This window comes from Heloderma suspectum, chromosome 4 (genome assembly GCF_057233095.1).
Source record: "Heloderma suspectum isolate Gila_16-S chromosome 4, 16-S_ref, whole genome shotgun sequence".
NCBI classification, from domain to species: Eukaryota; Metazoa; Chordata; class Lepidosauria; order Squamata; family Helodermatidae; genus Heloderma; species Heloderma suspectum.
This window is the reverse complement of record NC_139461.1, coordinates 171,266,625-171,284,606: the sequence shown is the minus strand read 5'-3', so window position 1 is coordinate 171,284,606 and position 17,982 is coordinate 171,266,625. Positions and strand designations below refer to the sequence as shown.

At 42.2% G+C, this 17,982-nt stretch overlaps 1 protein-coding gene and 1 long non-coding RNA gene across 9 annotated transcripts in view; one reads left to right on the top strand and one right to left on the bottom strand.

Annotated features, from left to right (window-relative positions):
• LOC146347752 (uncharacterized) overlaps positions 1-2,224 on the top strand; it is a 16,403-nt gene extending 14,179 nt beyond the window's left edge. The window contains exon 2 of the long non-coding RNA XR_014790410.1: positions 1,497-2,224. This is a non-coding gene — a long non-coding RNA (uncharacterized LOC146347752). The remainder of the gene's footprint in view (positions 1-1,496) is intronic.
• Positions 1,718-17,982, bottom strand: LOC146347751 (torsin-1A-interacting protein 2-like). 8 transcript variants are annotated; one of them, XM_084851271.1, is made up of 8 exons: positions 17,702-17,963; positions 16,905-17,537; positions 15,176-15,244; positions 12,277-12,348; positions 11,693-11,737; positions 8,481-8,552; positions 6,333-6,371; positions 1,718-4,743 (listed from the first exon to the last, which is right to left on the bottom strand). In XM_084851271.1, exons 2-8 carry the CDS (start codon positions 17,365-17,367, stop codon positions 3,944-3,946), a joined length of 1,560 nt encoding a protein of 519 aa, XP_084707397.1. In that variant the 5' UTR covers positions 17,368-17,537; positions 17,702-17,963; the 3' UTR covers positions 1,718-3,943. The 8 variants fall into 8 exon arrangements, with proteins under 8 accessions (XP_084707397.1, XP_084707396.1, XP_084707398.1 ...); XM_084851270.1 differs by having other exon boundaries at positions 16,905-17,982; XM_084851272.1 differs by having other exon boundaries at positions 8,481-8,549; positions 16,905-17,963.

Sequence of the window (17,982 nt, the reverse complement as noted above, 5' to 3'; positions counted from 1 at the left end):
ACTCATTTATTATGAAGCTCAATTCATGAACAGTTCAAAGAGTACTGGTCTTGAAGCTCCTATACCCACTACTCAAAAACAAACAAAAGGCTCAGCATATGTCAACAGGAAAGACAGAGCAGACACCATAGTTTTTTTCATATTCTGTCTGCTCATTCAATCCAAAATATAAACGTGCAGGATGACTAAATGTAAAGATACAGGCTTGGATCCCAAGATGTTAACTTAATGAAACTCAGTGAATCCTATCCCCTCCTCCCAGCTGCACCACTTGTGCCCCCTGAAAAGCCTCTCTGGAGGGTTAGAGGGCCCTCCTGAACAACACGAGATGGAGCACAGGGGGCTACTGGGGAAGGATCATCCAAAATTGGCCCATTTTGTGGCAATTTTCCCTGCCTAAGCAGCCCTACTCTACATTGTTCAGAATGGCCATTTGGAAAGGCTTTCTGGGAGACACAGATGGCTGTAGTCAGGAGGAAGGGATAGGCATCTTTCATTCTGTGAACTTCCTTAATTCATAGTAAGATCCAAACCAAACTATTTGACATGTTATGATTTTCCAACACTCAAACTCTTAAAAGCCCAGAGGTTCTCTTTAGACACACCTTAACAAAGTAACATTTTAAGTGTACACTTGAAAGTGTTAAGTGTGAATGTAACGAATAGGTATATTGCAAACATCATCTAATGGTTTCCAGGGGGTAGCCAAGTCAGTCTATTGCAACAAAAACAAGAGTGTTGCAGTACCTTAAAGACTGACAAATTTGATTTTGGCATAAGCTTTCATGGACTATAGTCTTACTTCATCTGATTCATGGAGTATTACTACAACTAGTATTACTAATAAATACTCCATGCATCTGATGAAGTAGACTTTAGTCTATGTACGCTTATGCCAAAATCAATTTGTCAGTCTTTAAGGTGCCACAAGATTTTATTTATCATATAGGTACACTTGCCAGATAGCAGGGATACGTTGTAACTCCCCATTGAGCATACACTTGGTAGCGATGTTATCTAGATTTCTTGCTATGTTATCTATGGAACAGCCCTCAGACATCTGAGCTGGAAGTCTTTGGCCCCTTTAAAAAGGAAACTAGACAATGTTTTAAATGTCCATCAGCACCCCTCCTATGGCAAATACACTCCATCCTAGGGGACCAGAAATCTGGTCACTGCAATGCATGCCCTGGTAACCTTCCACCTAAACTACTGTAATGGGCCCCATGTAGCGCTACTCTTGAGCATTTTTCAGAAGCTGCAATTCTCCAGAACCACACTGATCCTGATGTTAGCTACAGAGCACCTATTATACATGACTTCCGCCAGTTACTAGTCTCTGGTCTAGAAAAATTAAAGGTGTTACGAGTACCTATGCTTAAAGCCCTTTAATCTGGGTCTGAGACACTTGGGGAAATATACTCATGCAGCTGTATTCTCCTGCTCTTTTAAGATTTAATACAGATAATCTTCTGATACTTTTAATCTTCTGGCAGGTTGTTAGCTCCCACAAAAGTTCTTTCACTGGAGGCCCTGAAGTATGGAACAAATGGATTTGGAACCTTGGACTTCATAAGTGACATTTAAACAAGCTTTTTATGGTTAATGTGCCTATTTGTTTTCATTACATGCTGTATTTTTCCCATGTACCACAACCTCCAGGTTATTTTATTGATAATGTAGTTGATTTTTGGTTTTATTTTTTTTCTTTGCCTTGATAAATATAATATTGACAAGTTAGATTGGACTGGATTCCTGCATTCAGCAGGGGGTTGGACTCGATGGCCTTGTGGGCCCCTTCAAACCCTACTATTCTATGATTCTAAGTATGCTATAAATTTTCCAATAAGACAAAACAAAACCACTTACTTTGGGCTTGCTGAAACCAAATGTTTTAATCTGTATTTTGTTTTGATGCATTATAAAAGTATTACAGTTATTAGGTTCTTCAGGTTTTAGTTTCAAAAATAAGGCACAGCACAGTATAAGTATGAAAACACGTTACAACTATAAAACTAAGCAATGTTTAATGATTATTTAAAAAGCTTCAATCTATTTCCAAGCTGTCTGCTCCTTGGACATTTTTCAAATGGTACACCATATTTATTAAAAGCATTTGCCCTCTAAGACCATGGTAGAGATTAAGAATGTAGTTTGCTATAACAAGACCTTCTCATGTATATTAAAACTAACGTTTTCATATGTTTTGGCTACTATCATGTTTCCGCACCCAAAAGATTAGACTTCGGTATCTAAGTGCTAGTTTTCAGGAACACTTTTAAGCTGTGAATACCAATTTTAAAAGAATCCAGTAACGCACTTTTGACTTTCAGTACGGAATGTGTAGCTAAACCACATGCAAAACCTCCCATGAGTTCTTCTGAACATGACCAGGAGGTTTTCCAGCACTTCTAAAGGAGGCTGAGCTTTCCCCTGAAGGTTCGTGTTGCAGGTACACTGGGGGATAGACAGTGACATCTTGGAGAGTCTTCAAAAAGCAAAAGCAGAAGCAACTGTTCTGAAAATGTATTTCCAAAATGCAGCTTTTACAAGGTCCTCAAACACAATAAAATCCATATGACATAATTCGCAAATAGTATCAAAGTCCTGAGGGGTGTATATTATAATTCACATTCAAGTATTTGCTTTCACAAAAGATTAAGATGTTCAGCCTGCTATATATAATCTGTAGGGCTGTTTGGAATGAGACATTCAAAATCCGTATGTCACACACTTCAGAAATAGTCAGATGAAGATTTACATGGAAACCTGCATGTTTGTGGAAAAAAATCTTGACCAACAAGACGTGGGAACTTGGGTCTTCATCTCAAATATGTTCCTCCCCATGCAAAGATACCATTAATCTGTGCTTATCCAAAATAACCTTTTCAATTAAATCTTCATAAGTCTTTCAGCCAAGTTAATTATTTTGAGAAAGGACTCAGCCAAGTTACTTTAAAGCACACCAATCCAATGCTGTTCCTCTTTTGATCAAAGTCTTAAAACTTTATAGTCAGGGGTTCGTCTGGATCAGTGGCTTCCTTCACTCTTGGCTTGGAGTGCAGAAATGCAGTATGTACCCTCAGAAGGTTGGATATCTTTTCCACCTGGAACTCCCATCCCTGAAGGAAGCCCAGAATGGTCTGTTTGGTGGTGGGCCAGCATCGACTGAAGAGCCTTGTTGTTTTAGATATCAAAGGATTAGAAGTATCAGAACTGTGCAGCAGTCCCAAAGTTAGAATAATCTGAACAGGTGCATATTATATACCTTGTGACCATTTTCAAAAGTAGGAAAAAGGATGCAGGGGTCTGCCACTCCAGATTACAGAGCTTTTGAGCTGCATCATTACTTCAAAGCATCAGATTGACTGAACAGACGCAAACCTAATGGCAGGTCATGCCCAAAGCAGAAACTCTTAAGAGAGTCTGCAATTATAGAAGACTAGTCAGTTCACAGATCCTGGTAAATGGAACAAGACAGAATTATTCTTAGATATATGAAGTCTTGGTCACAACTTTGACTTTGTAGTTTATTCTGGTAAACTTCAAGTACAGAAAGGAGACAGAACCATGTGCTCATTTTCTATTATACTTCATTACCACATTGCTCTCAATCACAGTATTTTCTGAAGGGACATGGAAGTTATATAAGCTAACTTCACAAACAGCTGGATGGTACTAGCAATTAAGAGATTTTTTTTCCAGTTACAGGGTCCTGGGCTCTAAGAATTACAGGAGTGATAACTCACCAGAGCCATGTTCAAGCTCTACAAGTTCTTTACACAAATTTCTAGCTTCTTAGAAATAGCAAGCCCTATTTTGACTTTAGAACCACACACTTACAAAGGCAGTTCTGATTAGCAAGCTGGAAATCCTTGCCCTATCCAACCACTAATAGATGTACAAGCTGTGCTGTATTTCCCTCTTTGCTCGTTTTAAAAAGTTATTTCACCTGCAAGCACTTCTCCTGAGTGGGAACATGTTCAGGCCACACAGGCAGCACCAGATGGGATATGCGGCTCCACAGCCCACTCAGTTTGTCTGTATCCATGTTGTTGTAGGAACCTGGCATGTCTGAGTTAATAAACTTAGCCCAGAGGAAGTCCCTCACTTTCTCCTCAACTTCCAACAAGCTAAGGCTCTTTTGTAAAGACTCCTCATCTAGGAGGACAGTTAGGAGTAGAGCTACATCCTTAAACGCTGCATTTTCATGGTCACAGTATTTGTAAAAAATCAGGGTGGAACCTGCAGGCAGTGACTCAAACCGATGCACTACCGCTGCCTTCTTGCCTTCCTTGAACCCAGAGCTCAACTCTTCATCAACAGTGAGTTTGACAACATCACTGTTCAGAGCAGCTTTGCCAACCCCATCAATTTTAATTGTAGCAGCACTCTGAGAGGATGAGAAGGCATCAGCAATATTGTTGCTTAAGCACTTCAGGGCATCTTCAGCTTCTTTGGCAGCAGTGAGCAATAAGATGGCTGGCTCCAAATGAGGTTGAGAAGAGTTGAGACGTTTCTCAAAGGTGGTTTGGATTCTCTTCCACAGCCTTTCATCTTGACTTGGGTAGCTGCTCATGAGCTTTTTCATCCGGTTCTGAAATGATTTCAGGGCTTTATCATCAATTTCGAAAGAACGGGATGATGAATGAAACACATACCATCCACAAGCAGCAGCAATGCAAGCTACTACAAATACCAGAATCGTTAAAAATGCGTGCCCCCCACCAGACTGTGTAGAACCTAGTGCACACACACACATGGGAAGAGGGGGAGGAGGGAGAGAGAGAGAGAGAGTTACGTAATGCATGCAAGTTTCATTTGAAATTTGTATCTTTAATTACTCTAGCCAATATTTGACATAATCATCTCAAGTAAATAAGGAGGCACAGTCTGGCAATTCAGAAGAATTGGACTGCCTGAAAGAAACAGCAAAATGCAAAGGACTCAATCTTATTAGTAAAATGTTAACTTTACAGAGTTCTAATTGGATTCATGTTTTTACAAAACCCTTCATAACTGAAATATTGTAACTGAAAATCTTTTAACACAGCACAAGTAGCCAAATTCAGTCAGTTGGGCAACTTTAATACCTTCCCATTACTTGTCAATTCAAGTTTATTTTTCTTGAATAATCACTTCAGTAAAAAATCTCCAGGCTCAACCAGTAAACTTGTCTTGTTAAGTAACTGAAATCCATATCCTCCCCATCAACCATCAATATCTGCAAACACATTGCTGGATGGATGGAGAGGACCAAGCTTCTGTTCATAGATGAGAAAGAATCTCTTATTGAGGAGGAAGCTCAAAGGGTGCTCACATGATCTTCAATCTTATTCTTCCTTAGCATTAAAATTGATCTTCTGACCTGGCCTCTAACAGGCAGGATACTGTAATAACTGAATATTTTTTTCTGACTCAAGGTGGTTCTTTCAGTATGCCCTGTCTACAACAAACTCCCATTTTCTCAGAATCCAGGATGCTATGCTAGCTCCGAGTTAGTAACCTAGGAAGCTGCCTTATATCAAGTCAGACTATTGGTCCACCTAGCTCAGTATTTTTTAAACCAGGGGTATGCAACTTGTGGCTCACCAGATGTTTTGGCCTACAATTCCCATTATTGCTCACTATTGGCTATGCTGGATAGGGCTGATGGGAGTTGTAGGCCATAACATCTAGAGGGCCACAAGTTGTCCACACCTCGTCTACGCTGACTGGCAGTAGTTCTCCTAGGTTTCAAACAGAGAACTTGCCCCAGCCCTACCTCAAAATGCTAGTGATTGAACATGGGACAATCTGTATGCAAAGCATATACTATACCACTGAGTTATGGTTCTTCTCTGTTCAAGTACAGCTAGAACAATTCACGTCACCAGAAATAATACTGTTTATCGCTTTACACCATGAGGAACAGGGCAATATATTTAAGACTTTAACACCATTCCTCCTTATTCAAAATGAGTTTCTACCCTACATGCGTTTTGATATTCAGAAACTGCCTGCCCATTTAAAATACTTGCCAGTCTTTAAGGGAAACATTTCTATCTCCTGCACCTATCCCACCTCCATGGAGGAAAATCACATTCTTCTGCCACCCTTCACTAACCAATATATTTCGTCTTTTCACTAGACTGCATCTTTCATGTAAATTTACGAATGAAGTTCAAAACAGAGCAAGAAAGCAGAGTTAGTCTATGGAAGCAAGCAAATCTGTATACCTGTTACAAAGCTGCAGGGTACTCAAGTACTTCAGAACAGAATTTGGATTGTGGGGGGGCACTATGAACAGACCTGCCTATAAGCAAATACAGTCCTTAAGGGGAGGATCTTACTTTTGAGAGTAGCCAGTGGTTGCTTCTTCTGTATATGGTCTTGAATTTGAAGGAGAGAAAAGTTAAAGTGAGAATCCAATCTAATTACACTAAAATCAATTCCATTAGCTCCATGATCAAGAAGCATGCTTTAGACCGAAAAAACAGGTTTAGAACTATTACAGAATAATTCAACAAACTCCAAGTCAACATTTAAAAAACACGCAAAATCAGATGAAACAATACCAAAAAAAATCTGCAACACTGAAGCAGCAGTGGTAAGAGTGTTCACACTGAAAGCACCAATTCCTCTTTCAGTCTGTTTCCAACTCTTAAAAAGAATCTCGCCTAACAGTATTCAGTCATTACTTTATATTATTGTCTTAGTGATATTAAAACCAATTTAAGGGAATAAAGAGCAGCTAGCAATATTTTACGACCCTGTCTTAAAAAGCATTTCACTAATTATTCTAAGAAAAGGTATCATAAAGTGTTTTTTCCCCCAATTTCTCCCTAAATTTCCAATTGTCCACACTGGAAAAATGAGAGCAAAATGGTTTGTGGGGGAAGGAGGGAGAAGATCACAGAAAAAGAAAATATATTCCCACCCCACCCATCTTCCAGGGCCTTTATATCTCTACACTCTGCTGACCTTTCGTGTCTTCCTTACATAAAGCTCATTCTACTTGCTTAATTTAGTGAATGCTTCTCTGTGCAGGAAGGTGATAAAAGATCAAAAGGTGAAGGAAACTGGTTTGAGACAACAGGTACTAAGTAGGATTTTGAGGCAGAGAAAAGGCTGTTACAATGAAATTATTGCACTGCCACTCAGGCACAACTCAGGTACGGTCTTAATTTTTCCCCCATGGTAATGTTGGCACCAAACTGCTGAACAGGCACCCACAATCCACTGCTAATCTTGGATAACTGGTTGATACTGGGGGAAACAAGAAATATATTAGGACTGACATTAATTCTAGCCACTCCTGCAAAACCTTGAGGCCTTTTTGCCCTTGTCATCCACACTTCAGACAATGACCTGGTTCACAAGTAATGACAACACACAGTATAGGTTCTGTTGAACCGTTGTCTTTACATGCAAAACCTGCACTATGGTTTAACTGTGGGTTGTTAACCATGAACAACCCAGAATTCATAGCCCAACAACAAACCATGGGTTCTCTTCCTGGGTTATTCATGGTTAACAACCCATAGTTAAACCATAGCTCACATGTAACAACAACCCACAATTCAACAACAACCCATACTCAACCCGTGCTCTGGGTTGTTGTTAAGTGCGAACCAGGCCAATATGAACATTACATGCTTATAAACCCAGACCTTACATTTAGTCACACATTTATTTAAAAGAACACAGTCAACACCCTTTCCCATTCACTCTGTTTCCCAGCCACTAGACAGATCACTCCTCCTGCTCACTCTAACCTATAGCTTAAGATCTACCATAACCCTCTAAACATTCCATAATCATGTAGCATAAAAACAATGAACACAACTTTAATTCAAATATAAAAATATCAAATATCAAATAAAAGGAAGCAAGTTGCTTTATCACGAGCACGCACATGTAAATACGGCAGTTGTGTTCATACTTTGGGTTCTGGACCTTAAGGTTTCCTTCTGTTCAGATCCTTGCGGTTTTTGATCAAAATATCGTAGATATAAATAGTGCGGCGGTAAGAACACATATGATCATATTAGAGGTACAAAGAAACAATATGTACAATCTCTTAATTGTATGTCCAAGTGTTGCCTACAGAAACAGGTATTGATCCAGAGAGTCTTATGCAATGCACACTTAACCTGCAACAGTTATTAGAAATGTACTATCTGCACCAGGGGTGGGCAACTTGCGGCCCACCAGATGATTTGGCCTACAGCTCCTATCAGCCCTAGCCAGAGTAGCCAAAGGTGAGGGTGGATGAGAGTGGTTGCCCTCCGTATGTTTTGGCCGACAAGTTGCCCACCCAGTCTACACTGAGAGCCACACTGGATGTGTCACAGGTTCTTGCCCTACATTGCATATTGTCTAGATTCTAGAAAATTGCACTTATTTTTTTAAGTTCCAACAGATAATCAGTACATAAGTCACTGGCACTGTGCAACAAAAAAAGAGCTGGGTAACTGCTACCTTTCATTAACTGGTACCTGTCTGAAAAGTAGTAGTAGTATTCCTAATTTCAGATGTGGTCTCACTTTCCTCTTCCATTGCTTTATCTTCTGAAAGAATAAAAATGTTAAAAACAGTGAAGCTAGTTAGTGGCATATTTCTGAACAGCCCCATCTTTAGAATTCAACTTTGGTAAACCATGTTTTTTTGACAAACATACTGAGAAAGATGAGTAGCTAAAATGAACTAAGTGCCTCATTCTTCAAGAAGGAATATTTCATTTTAATTGTAATATGCACGTAACAGAGAGGATCATAAACTAAGCCATGATTCAAGTACATGTCCAAGGCTCCCCTGCCACCCCCGGTGCATCCTTTTATATACTATAAGGCTGAATTCATGTTTACTGAAGACATAGTTTAGCAAACACTGTAAATGCCCTTATTAAAATTGTGACCAAAAGGAGTATTCAAGAGGAAAAAGAAGTCTGATGGCACCTTAAAAACTAACCAATTTGTTGCAGCCTATGTTTTCATGGATTAGAGCCCACTTCATCAAATGCGCAAAGTATTATGTTCGGCTGGCAGAGATACATACACATAGCTACGAAGTTAAAAAGTTGTAAACATTGAAACCAAGAAATGCAATACACACTGGCAGTCCTATGAAAAGCTCAAATACATTTTGTACACATTTACCAAAATCTCTTGGTTTTCAAAATGCCTACCTGGAAATACCTGGTTGCCCTGTTAATACCCATACATTTGCCATTTTATCCCTCTGTTTTGAAAATACTGCCTAGTAAAGCTATTTATACATTACTGTTTATGTCTTTTGCACTTGGCACTGTATATTATGGTGCTAAGATATGATCCTAGGACACCACCATTGTAGCTCTGGCACATTTTTTGCACTTTGCATTATGCTTAACCTGATGCCAAGATAAATAACCTAAAGTTCCCATAATTGTGGCTCTGGTACTGTACACATATATTTGCACTGGCACAATTTGCTGCTGGGTCCATTATTTTATTTTGTTGAGCTGACTAATACATGCCTGGGAAATTTAGTTTCTAACTACTGGGGCTCCTATTACAGTAATTACATGTTTGGGGGAGCTATAACTCTGGGAGTCAGACTAGCCTAATAATGGAAAAGGGGTCACAAACTCAATGCCTATCCCTCCATGCGGCACTCCCCAACCACAGTGACCCAAGTTGCCCGGGCAACTTGTTCTCAGAACTGATGCTGTTGCTTAATGTCAAATCATAAAACAGCTGTTCATCATCCATGACTATTTTATTTTTTAAATGTCTAAATTGGCCTTCATCCACAGAGGATCCCACAGTCGTGTACATAATGCAATATAATATGAAATTACAAATGAGGTGTAAAAATTATTCAACCAGCAAATAAACTAATCAATTTAAAAAATGCCTCAGCAAAAAGAAATGTTTTGATTTGGGGCCAAAAAGAAAGCAAGGTTGGCACTAGTCATATCTTCCTTAGGAGATCATGCCACAACAGGATGCCACGACTGAGAAGGCTCTGAAGGTGGCCCTGGAGACTGCCTGTGCCATGGCAGCATAGGCAATCTCCAGGGCCAGCTCCCTACCAATGCTTCGCCCTAAGGAAGGACCTTCACAGCGAGACATCCGGATTAAGCCCTCTGGAGAACTGCGCTGGCCACTCTCTCTACTGAGCAGCCAGTGGGGCTTCCAAGAGAGTCTACTCACCCAATACCATGCTCTGAGGGCTCCTTGAGGCAAGGCACTGGGTGGGTGGCGCTCCAGAGAGCCATGCATTTGTCACAGCAGGACAGCAGCCAGCCAGCCAGCTTTTTGGAGTGCTGGCCAGGCATACAGTTCTCCTGGCAGCAGCAGCCCAGAGGATGTGTCACCCTTTTGGGATCTGCCATCCCCTTGACTGACTCAAATCTGGTTAGCTATACCAGGCAAGAGCAGTAGAGCAGATGAAAATTAGTCACCAGTATACAAAACACAAGGTATTATGAAGGTCATCCAGGCGGTACTTGAACCTATTGACCTGTCCAGGAAGTGGGGACACTTCAGGATTGGGCCATATTTCCTGCCAAGGCTATGGACTCATCAATTTAAAGGTACCCTTGTGGGCTCATCAGCTGGGCAGTAGCAGGGCAATCAGGAAGGCATTTTCAGTTTCCATAGAAGATAAAATTCCTTGTGTTCTCTCCAATTTGGATGCCACTGTTACGACAGTTTGATCAACGGATGAATTCAGAGCACCATATAGTGGTATCCTTACCAGAGGGAATAGTCCCATCTGCCTTGAAGGAGGCAATTGTGAAGCCACTCTTGGGGAAGCTCTCCTCGGACCTCGAAGATTATACCAACTATTGGCTGGTCACCAATACTTATTTCTGGACAAGGTACTTGAGCAAATGGTTGCCATTCAACCCCAAATACTCAGATGAGTATTTATCTAAATCTATCTCAATCTGGGTCAGCATAATGCCTTCGAAGAGGATTCAGAAACTGCAGAACACAACCATAAGGCTGCTGACTCTGATCAATGAGAACTTCTTGCCAGTTCTGGAACAGCTCTACTGGCTCCCGGTCCATTTCCAAACACAATCCAAGAAATGCTGCAGCTTACGTATAAAGCCCTGCATTGCATCAGACCCAGGTGCCTGCAGTTGTACCCAATCCAATCCATGAGCCTGTCAATACATTAAAATCACCTCTGGAGGCCCCACTTGAAGTGCCACCACTATCCAAAGTGAGACAGGCCACAACTGGAAAGGGTGCCTTCTCAGCTGTGGTGCCCCATGTATGGAATGTTCTTATAGCACACAGTCTGCTGTCTTTGGGGAGTGAGGCAAAGACCTTTTAATTTGCCCAGGCTTTTAATCACTGATAAAATGGCAGCATTTAGTTCCTATCATCTTCTTGTAAGCCACCTGGAAATGACAACATTGACAGATGGGCTATTAATTAATACATAATTTGAACTTTGTATAGAAGTGTCAGACTGTTGCATTTTGTGGCTTTTTGATTCCCAGTGTTGACATTACCACCCTTCTGTCTCCATCTGTGCATGCACATGTCTCTCTGCCAACTGAGAATAGGACTGTATGTATCAGTTGAAGTGGGCTCTAGTCCACAAAAGCTTATGCCATGGCAGATTTGCTTTTAAGGTGCCACAAGACTATTTTTGTTTTAACAGATTAACATGGCAACTCTTCTGGAATTCAAAAAGAAAATGATCCAACCTGATTTTTCCATTGTAGAGACTCTGGCTTGGTCATAAGAAAATCCTATTAAGACAGGAAATTATGCTCAAGTTACCAATCCAATGAGAACAAAGAAGAGAGTCTGTTCTCTGGTGCAGTGAAATTTCTCATAATTCCACAAAGGTGAAAACTATTTTTACTCCAGCGGTACTCCATTCTTTTACCCTTTTGGAGGTGAAGTGCAAAGCTCTTGGTTTAAATAAAGGAACAAAAAATTAGCAGCTGAGCATTAATGAGAGTCTTGAACAGGCAACTCAAGTCACATTTCTCAAACACATTGTAAAACACTAATATGAACTTGCCAGCTTGTACATATTACAACAGAACATTATAGAGAAATAAACTAGATTGGTGGAAACATGATACAGGGCCTTCTCCATGGCAGTACCCGATTGTGGAACTCTCTCCTTAAGGTTAGACGGATCCCTTCTTTGCTTAGTTTTAGGTGGGCCATTAACACTTTTGTTCTGCATGGCTTTTGAGCAATTTTAACTGTGTTAGCTCTGCTCTAGATAAAAATAAAGAGTTTTGCTCATTAGACTACTGTAGAATTTAACATTTACCTGTGCTTGGATTACTTTTAAGAGGTGGTCGATATAGTTCAGAGTCTGGAATTCCAAAGTAGTTTGCATTCCCTTCCAAAGAAAACAAAGTAGGCATGTAAAGTATTCAGTTATCAAGTAGCTCCCACCACACCTTTCAAACATGGAGAAAAACATATCTAGTTACCACCTAACAATCTGAGAGCACAAGTAGAATATGCAACTCATATAGGACAGATATGATAATAACTGGGTTTTCATGACTTCCACATATACAGAGCCCCTACTTTGCATGCAAAAGGTCCTGGGTTCAATCCCTGTCTTCTCCAGGTAGGGTTGGGAAAAGATCTCTGCCTGAAACCCCGAAGAGCTGCTGCCGGTCAGTGTCGACATTACTGAGCAAGGAAGATCAAGGGTCTGCCTTGGTGTAAGGCAGCTTCCTACATTCCTGTTTAAATATGCCTTTTAATCAGAACCATGAGAACTGAAATCTTACTTTATATTTAGAGGAAGGGCCGTGACTGAATGGTAGAGCACCAAGTCATGTCCTGCTTGTCAGCTTCCCAGAGACATCCAGCTGGCCACCGTGGGAAGCAAGATACTGAACTCGATTGGTCTAGCACAGCTCTTCTTATGTTCTTATCACTGTTTTGATGGCGTGAGTGATGACAAATGCCATTCTTCAGGACTCCCTCCCTCAGGACTCTCAAAGTTAAAAGCCTCAGAGCGGGGGAAGACATCTGTGATGCACATGTGTAGGAATGTACACCCATGAATGCTTAAGGCACCATGCAGTGCACACAGAAGGCAGCCTCCTGGTTTCTAACAGGGCAATCTATTGGATCAACCAATTGGGTCGATCTAATCCAGTATTGTCTACCCCAGGGGTCCCCAATCTTTTTGGACCCCTGGACACATTTGGGAATTTGATAAACTGCTGTGGGCACCACCACAAAATGCCTAATCACTGGATTGCTGCTTTGGCGTCTACCTGTCACATCTATGGATATCAGGCTGCGTCTTGTTCAGCAAAAACATTTGTTTCATGTCTACTGGACACTGCAACGTTTCTTTATTTGATCCAATTTGATTTCTTTATAGTATTTGTATACAGCTTCCCATCCAACAGGCCCATTTACACATCCACAAAAGTGTATAAATGCAGGAAGGTCCCATAGGCACATATGGCATAACAACTAAATGGCGCAAGTATACACACACATATTGTTGTCAAGCTTACACCTATCATAACCCTTGCCCCTAAAGACTAGGCACAGATTGTGTATTACATTAAATACATGGAGTCAAGGCACATCTGAAGCCAGCCAAGTGCTTACTTTACACTTTTGCAAATGTATGAAAAAGGAGAAGCACAAACAGAAGATGCAGTCAAGAAAAGCTCTCAAACATCTAGTATTTGTAGTCAGCCTATATCTCCCCCCAGCCCCCACCAACTTATTACAAGACCATGGAAATATGATCTGCTGAGTATATTTTTCAAATGATATATACCAATGACTATATGACAAGTAAACATTTCAGATGGCTTCAGTCATAATCACTGCTTATTGCCTTTACTCAATGGCCGCATTCACAAGGCACGATTTTGCATGATTCAGTGTGATGATGCATGCTGCTCAATCACTCCCACTTGGCTCCTCCTGCAAGTGGGAGAAGCTGGACAGACCACAGACTTTCCATCCCTAGTTTGTTTATTGTGACATGCAAACTGGGAATTTTGGCTGTGTCTCCCCAGACAAACCGGATTCACAAGGCAAGAACAAACCATGGCTTATGACTCTGGCTTGTGTGAGGAGAGACAAGGCACAGCTCCCAGTTCAAACATGACAAACAAACCATGCATGAAAGGTCCATTGTTTCTGTAGCTGTTCCTGCTTGCAGCGGGAACAATCAGCATGCTGGCTTGTTCATAATAAGTGAACCTGCCATGTGACCACAGCCAAGGTGTTTAGTAAAGGCAGAATCAGAAAAATAATTTCAGTATTTAAACCAATTAAGTAACATTTTCTGACAACTGGTGCTTTCTACAGATGTGACCTTGCTGATACCATAAAAACAGAGGCTTTTAGTCTGTGCAATGGCCAAAAACTAATATTCATTCTGTAATAAGACAATCCTGTCAATTCAACTGAATTCAGATAATGATCTGGTTCTCATGTCATGGTAGCAAATTATGGATTACGTAATTAACCCACGATTTGCCAGGACATGTGGAATGCACAAGCTGTTCCCAGTTTGAATAAATAAAGCCCTGTACCGAACAGGGACACTCTGGTTGTTCATGGGTTGAACAACCCAAAGTTAAGCCATGGTTTGTTGCTGGGTTAACTCTGGGTTGTTTCTTATTTAATTTCATTTCTAAACAGCCCAATAGCCGAAGCTCTTTGGGTGGTTCACAAAAATTAAAACCACAAAGTGCAACACCAAAGCTAAAAAACAAAGAAGCTAAAATGCTAAAATACTGGGAGAATAAAAAGGTCTTCACCTGGCGCCAGAAGGAATACAACGTAGGTGCCAGGTGAACCTCTCTAGGGAGCTCATTCCATAGCCAGGTGCCATGGCAGAAAAGGCCCTCCTCCGTAGCCACCTGCCTCACTTCCTTTGGCAGAGGCTCACAGAGAAGGACCGCTGAGGAAAATCTTAGGATCCGGTTTCTGTAGGTTAACTCGTGAACAACCCAGAGTGTCCAGGTTCGGAAGTAACACAAACAAGTTACAAATGGAGCATTTGTAGGTTGTTTATTCAAACCAGAAATGGCTTGCACATTGCCACAAATTGTGGGTTAATTAATTAATGATTTGCCATTGTGATGTGTGAACTGCCTCACAGTACAGATTTGAGATACAATTAATAAAACCTTTGGGAACGTATTGGTGTCACAGAGGAAAGCTAGAGTTACCTGTTTTTGTTTGGCAATTTGAGTTTTTGTTGGTTGTTCTGCTTCTAGCTTTGGTCGGACGATGGTCATCTTCAAAATACAGAAAAAAAATCCTTTAGAAATGAAACATTAAGCAAACAGATCCACCTATTAAACGAAAGATTCCTAAAATTGCAAAGATAAGTGATAAACATGCAGATAGCTCAAAATTCAGAATGCAGAACAGAGACCCTACCCTATATTTCACTGCTCTACAATTCCTAAATACCTTCTCAAAGTAAATTTTTTTTAAATAACATTACTTCCCTCACACACCCATTTTCTCATCAGTCACTTTATTTTTGTTCAATGAAAGTCACTTTATGCATTCAGACCAGCAAGACAAAAATGGAAACAAACTGAAAACAAACTTAGATTTGTTGCAGCTTGTAAAAGTGTGACTTTCGCCAGGGCCTTCACATTTCCAAATGCAGAATTTCTGTTTGAGACAGTATGGGAACTGCTAATTTTCACCTTTCAAAACACTATAATCTGATGCAGACTTCACTGGAAATAGGTCCCACTGTATTATTTTCCAGCAAAGACACAGAATCAGGCCATAAAAACCTAACCCTCCCCATGCTAAATCCACACTCCTCAAGGTAAAAAATGCATCTGCTGCAGTCCAAACACTTGGAAAACAATGAGAGGAATGTGAGAGAAACAGACTATGTTCCTCATTTAAAAAAAGAAACATACCTTAAAACCAACTTTGTGATTTTAGGTACTGCCTAGTCTTTAATACAATAAGTTCTACAGAGTAAAGACATCCAATTATTAATGAAAGGAATGCCATGGTTCAAAGCAAGCCATCCAATACCTAAAACTGTACAAAAGCCAGGGAGCCACCAAATGATCTATGGTTGGGGAAAAGTGGGTGGGGTATGGGGACACAGCATGGGACATGGGGACTTCAGGATGATTGGTTTTGACTCCCAGATGTGAGGTTCTGCACCCCTGCACTAGGCTCGCCTTTCTTTCAAAATATGTAAGTACCTAAAGGCAGGGGAAAGCAAGCAAGCCCTCTGAACTGCAAAACCAGCTATCCCAGAGTACCCTATTTAAGGGCAGAACCATGTACACGGCCTTGAGCTCCTTGGAAGAAAGAGGGAGATATTAATGTGATACACGTAATGTTATTGGATAGATCCTAAACACTTGCGTAATTGAAGGTTAGGGTCAGATAGGCATGGTCCCCTTCAACAGGGGACGTTGAGAAGTATTTCTCAAAGCAGTTCTTGAGATGAGCAGCCCCTCAGGGTTATAGAGCCTCTCCCAAAGAACTACTATATCAAGGCTCTGTGCTGAACTGAATAAAAACTGCTGGCCTGGGGCAGCCTTTCCCGTGCCGTTCCCCTCCCCAGATGTTTTGGACTTGAAGTCCTATCAGCCCTAGCCAACATGGCTAATGGTCAGGAAAGCTGGAAGTTTCATTTCAGTTATTATACTTCTATACCGCCCCATAGCCGAATCTCTCCGGGCGGTACACAAAAAGTTGTAGTCCAAAACATCTGGAAGGCACCAGGTTGGGGAAAGCTGGCCCAGGGGTTCGATTCCCACAAGGGGAGGCTCCTCTGGGTCAAATCCGCCACCCCACCCCGTAACATCGCGGAACGCGACCGTTGAAAGAAAACCTACAGAAACGTATTACGGCCGAGCGCACCCGCCCATTCAAATTTAGACGCCAGCGCTCGCCGCGACTGTCCCTCACCTTCCGAGGATCCAGCCAGCTCCCAAGGCGGCTGCGCCTCCGGCCTCTCCTTCGCCCAGGCCCGTTGGGCAGAGCGCAGCGCGCGGGTCGCTGCTCGAGGCGCTTCCTCAGCCACTTCCTTCTCCGTCGTCGCGTCCTCCGCCGCCCTCATTCTCCTCCAGCTTCTCCTTACCGGCGTCGCAACCGTGTGGAGCCGCGGCGTGCTCCCGTCAGCCGAGAGCTCGAGCACTTCTTCAGAAAACCTCACTTCCCGCCGCCGCCGCGGCGGGTGGCGTTCACCGTGGTAGTCGGGGGTTGACGTGCGGAGCGGAAGGCCGCGGCTGCCGGCGCCGCCATTTTGAGAGGCGGCTTTCCTCAGAGGCTGCCTGGGCGTCACGTGCCAGAAGGGCCGGTTCTCCAGTCCCCCGCCCCCCCCGCCCTCGCTCTGGGAGCCGGAGGGGACGGCCGGCTTCCCACCCAGCATAGCCCGCGCCAGGCTCAGCCCTGCTACCTGTTGGGGACTTGCTTCCCCTCCGGAAAATGCGGACCCCGGGGAGAAGTTGCTTCCCCAGGGCTGGGTCTTTACTGTCGTCCTCCTCCCGACATGATATTCCTGCTCTTTCTAGCACATTTCCCTCACCTTCGTGTATTGCTCTGCGGGCCGAAAGACACACGCAGATAAATACTTGCTCTCTTCCCCCCTCCTCGTTCTTGCCAGTCGTTCTTCCCCAAGCTCCCACTTGCTTTCTCCCTCTTCTCCCTTATTTTTCCTCTTCCCCTGAGATATCTTCTTTCCCTCTCAGAAGAAAGCGACCTACCCGACACACGCAACTTTCCCTGATGAAAGCTAATTTGATCCTCTCTGTCTCTCCTTAGGATGTGAACTTTTGAAAGACAGCTGCTCCTGGGCCTCGTCATCCATGCCTCGCTCGGTGCCTCCCCTCCCGTTTTCCTGGGAGAAAAACCCAACAAGGAGGGGGCTGGGATGAAAATAAAAAGAATCAGTCCAGCTACGTTTCAGTTGGCTCTTGTCAAGAGTGCCCTCAAGCGAAAGAAGCCATAGTCAGTCTCCTAAGCAGTGCCTAGTTCGGGAATCAGC

What these genes read in the sequence shown, in the direction of transcription:
- LOC146347751 (XM_084851270.1), bottom strand. Translation starts at nt 17,367, where the DNA reads ATGCTGGGTGGGAAGCCGGCCGTCCCCTCCGGCTCCCAGAGCGAGGGC. An exon ending in AAATTGCCAAACAAAAACAG is followed by an intron (nt 12,349 to 15,175) that starts GTAACTCTAGCT and finishes TTTCTTTGGAAG; the next exon opens with GGAATGCAAACTACTTTGGA. An exon ending in CTCTACAATGGAAAAATCAG is followed by an intron (nt 8,553 to 11,692) that starts GTTGGATCATTT and finishes TTATTCTTTCAG; the next exon opens with AAGATAAAGCAATGGAAGAG.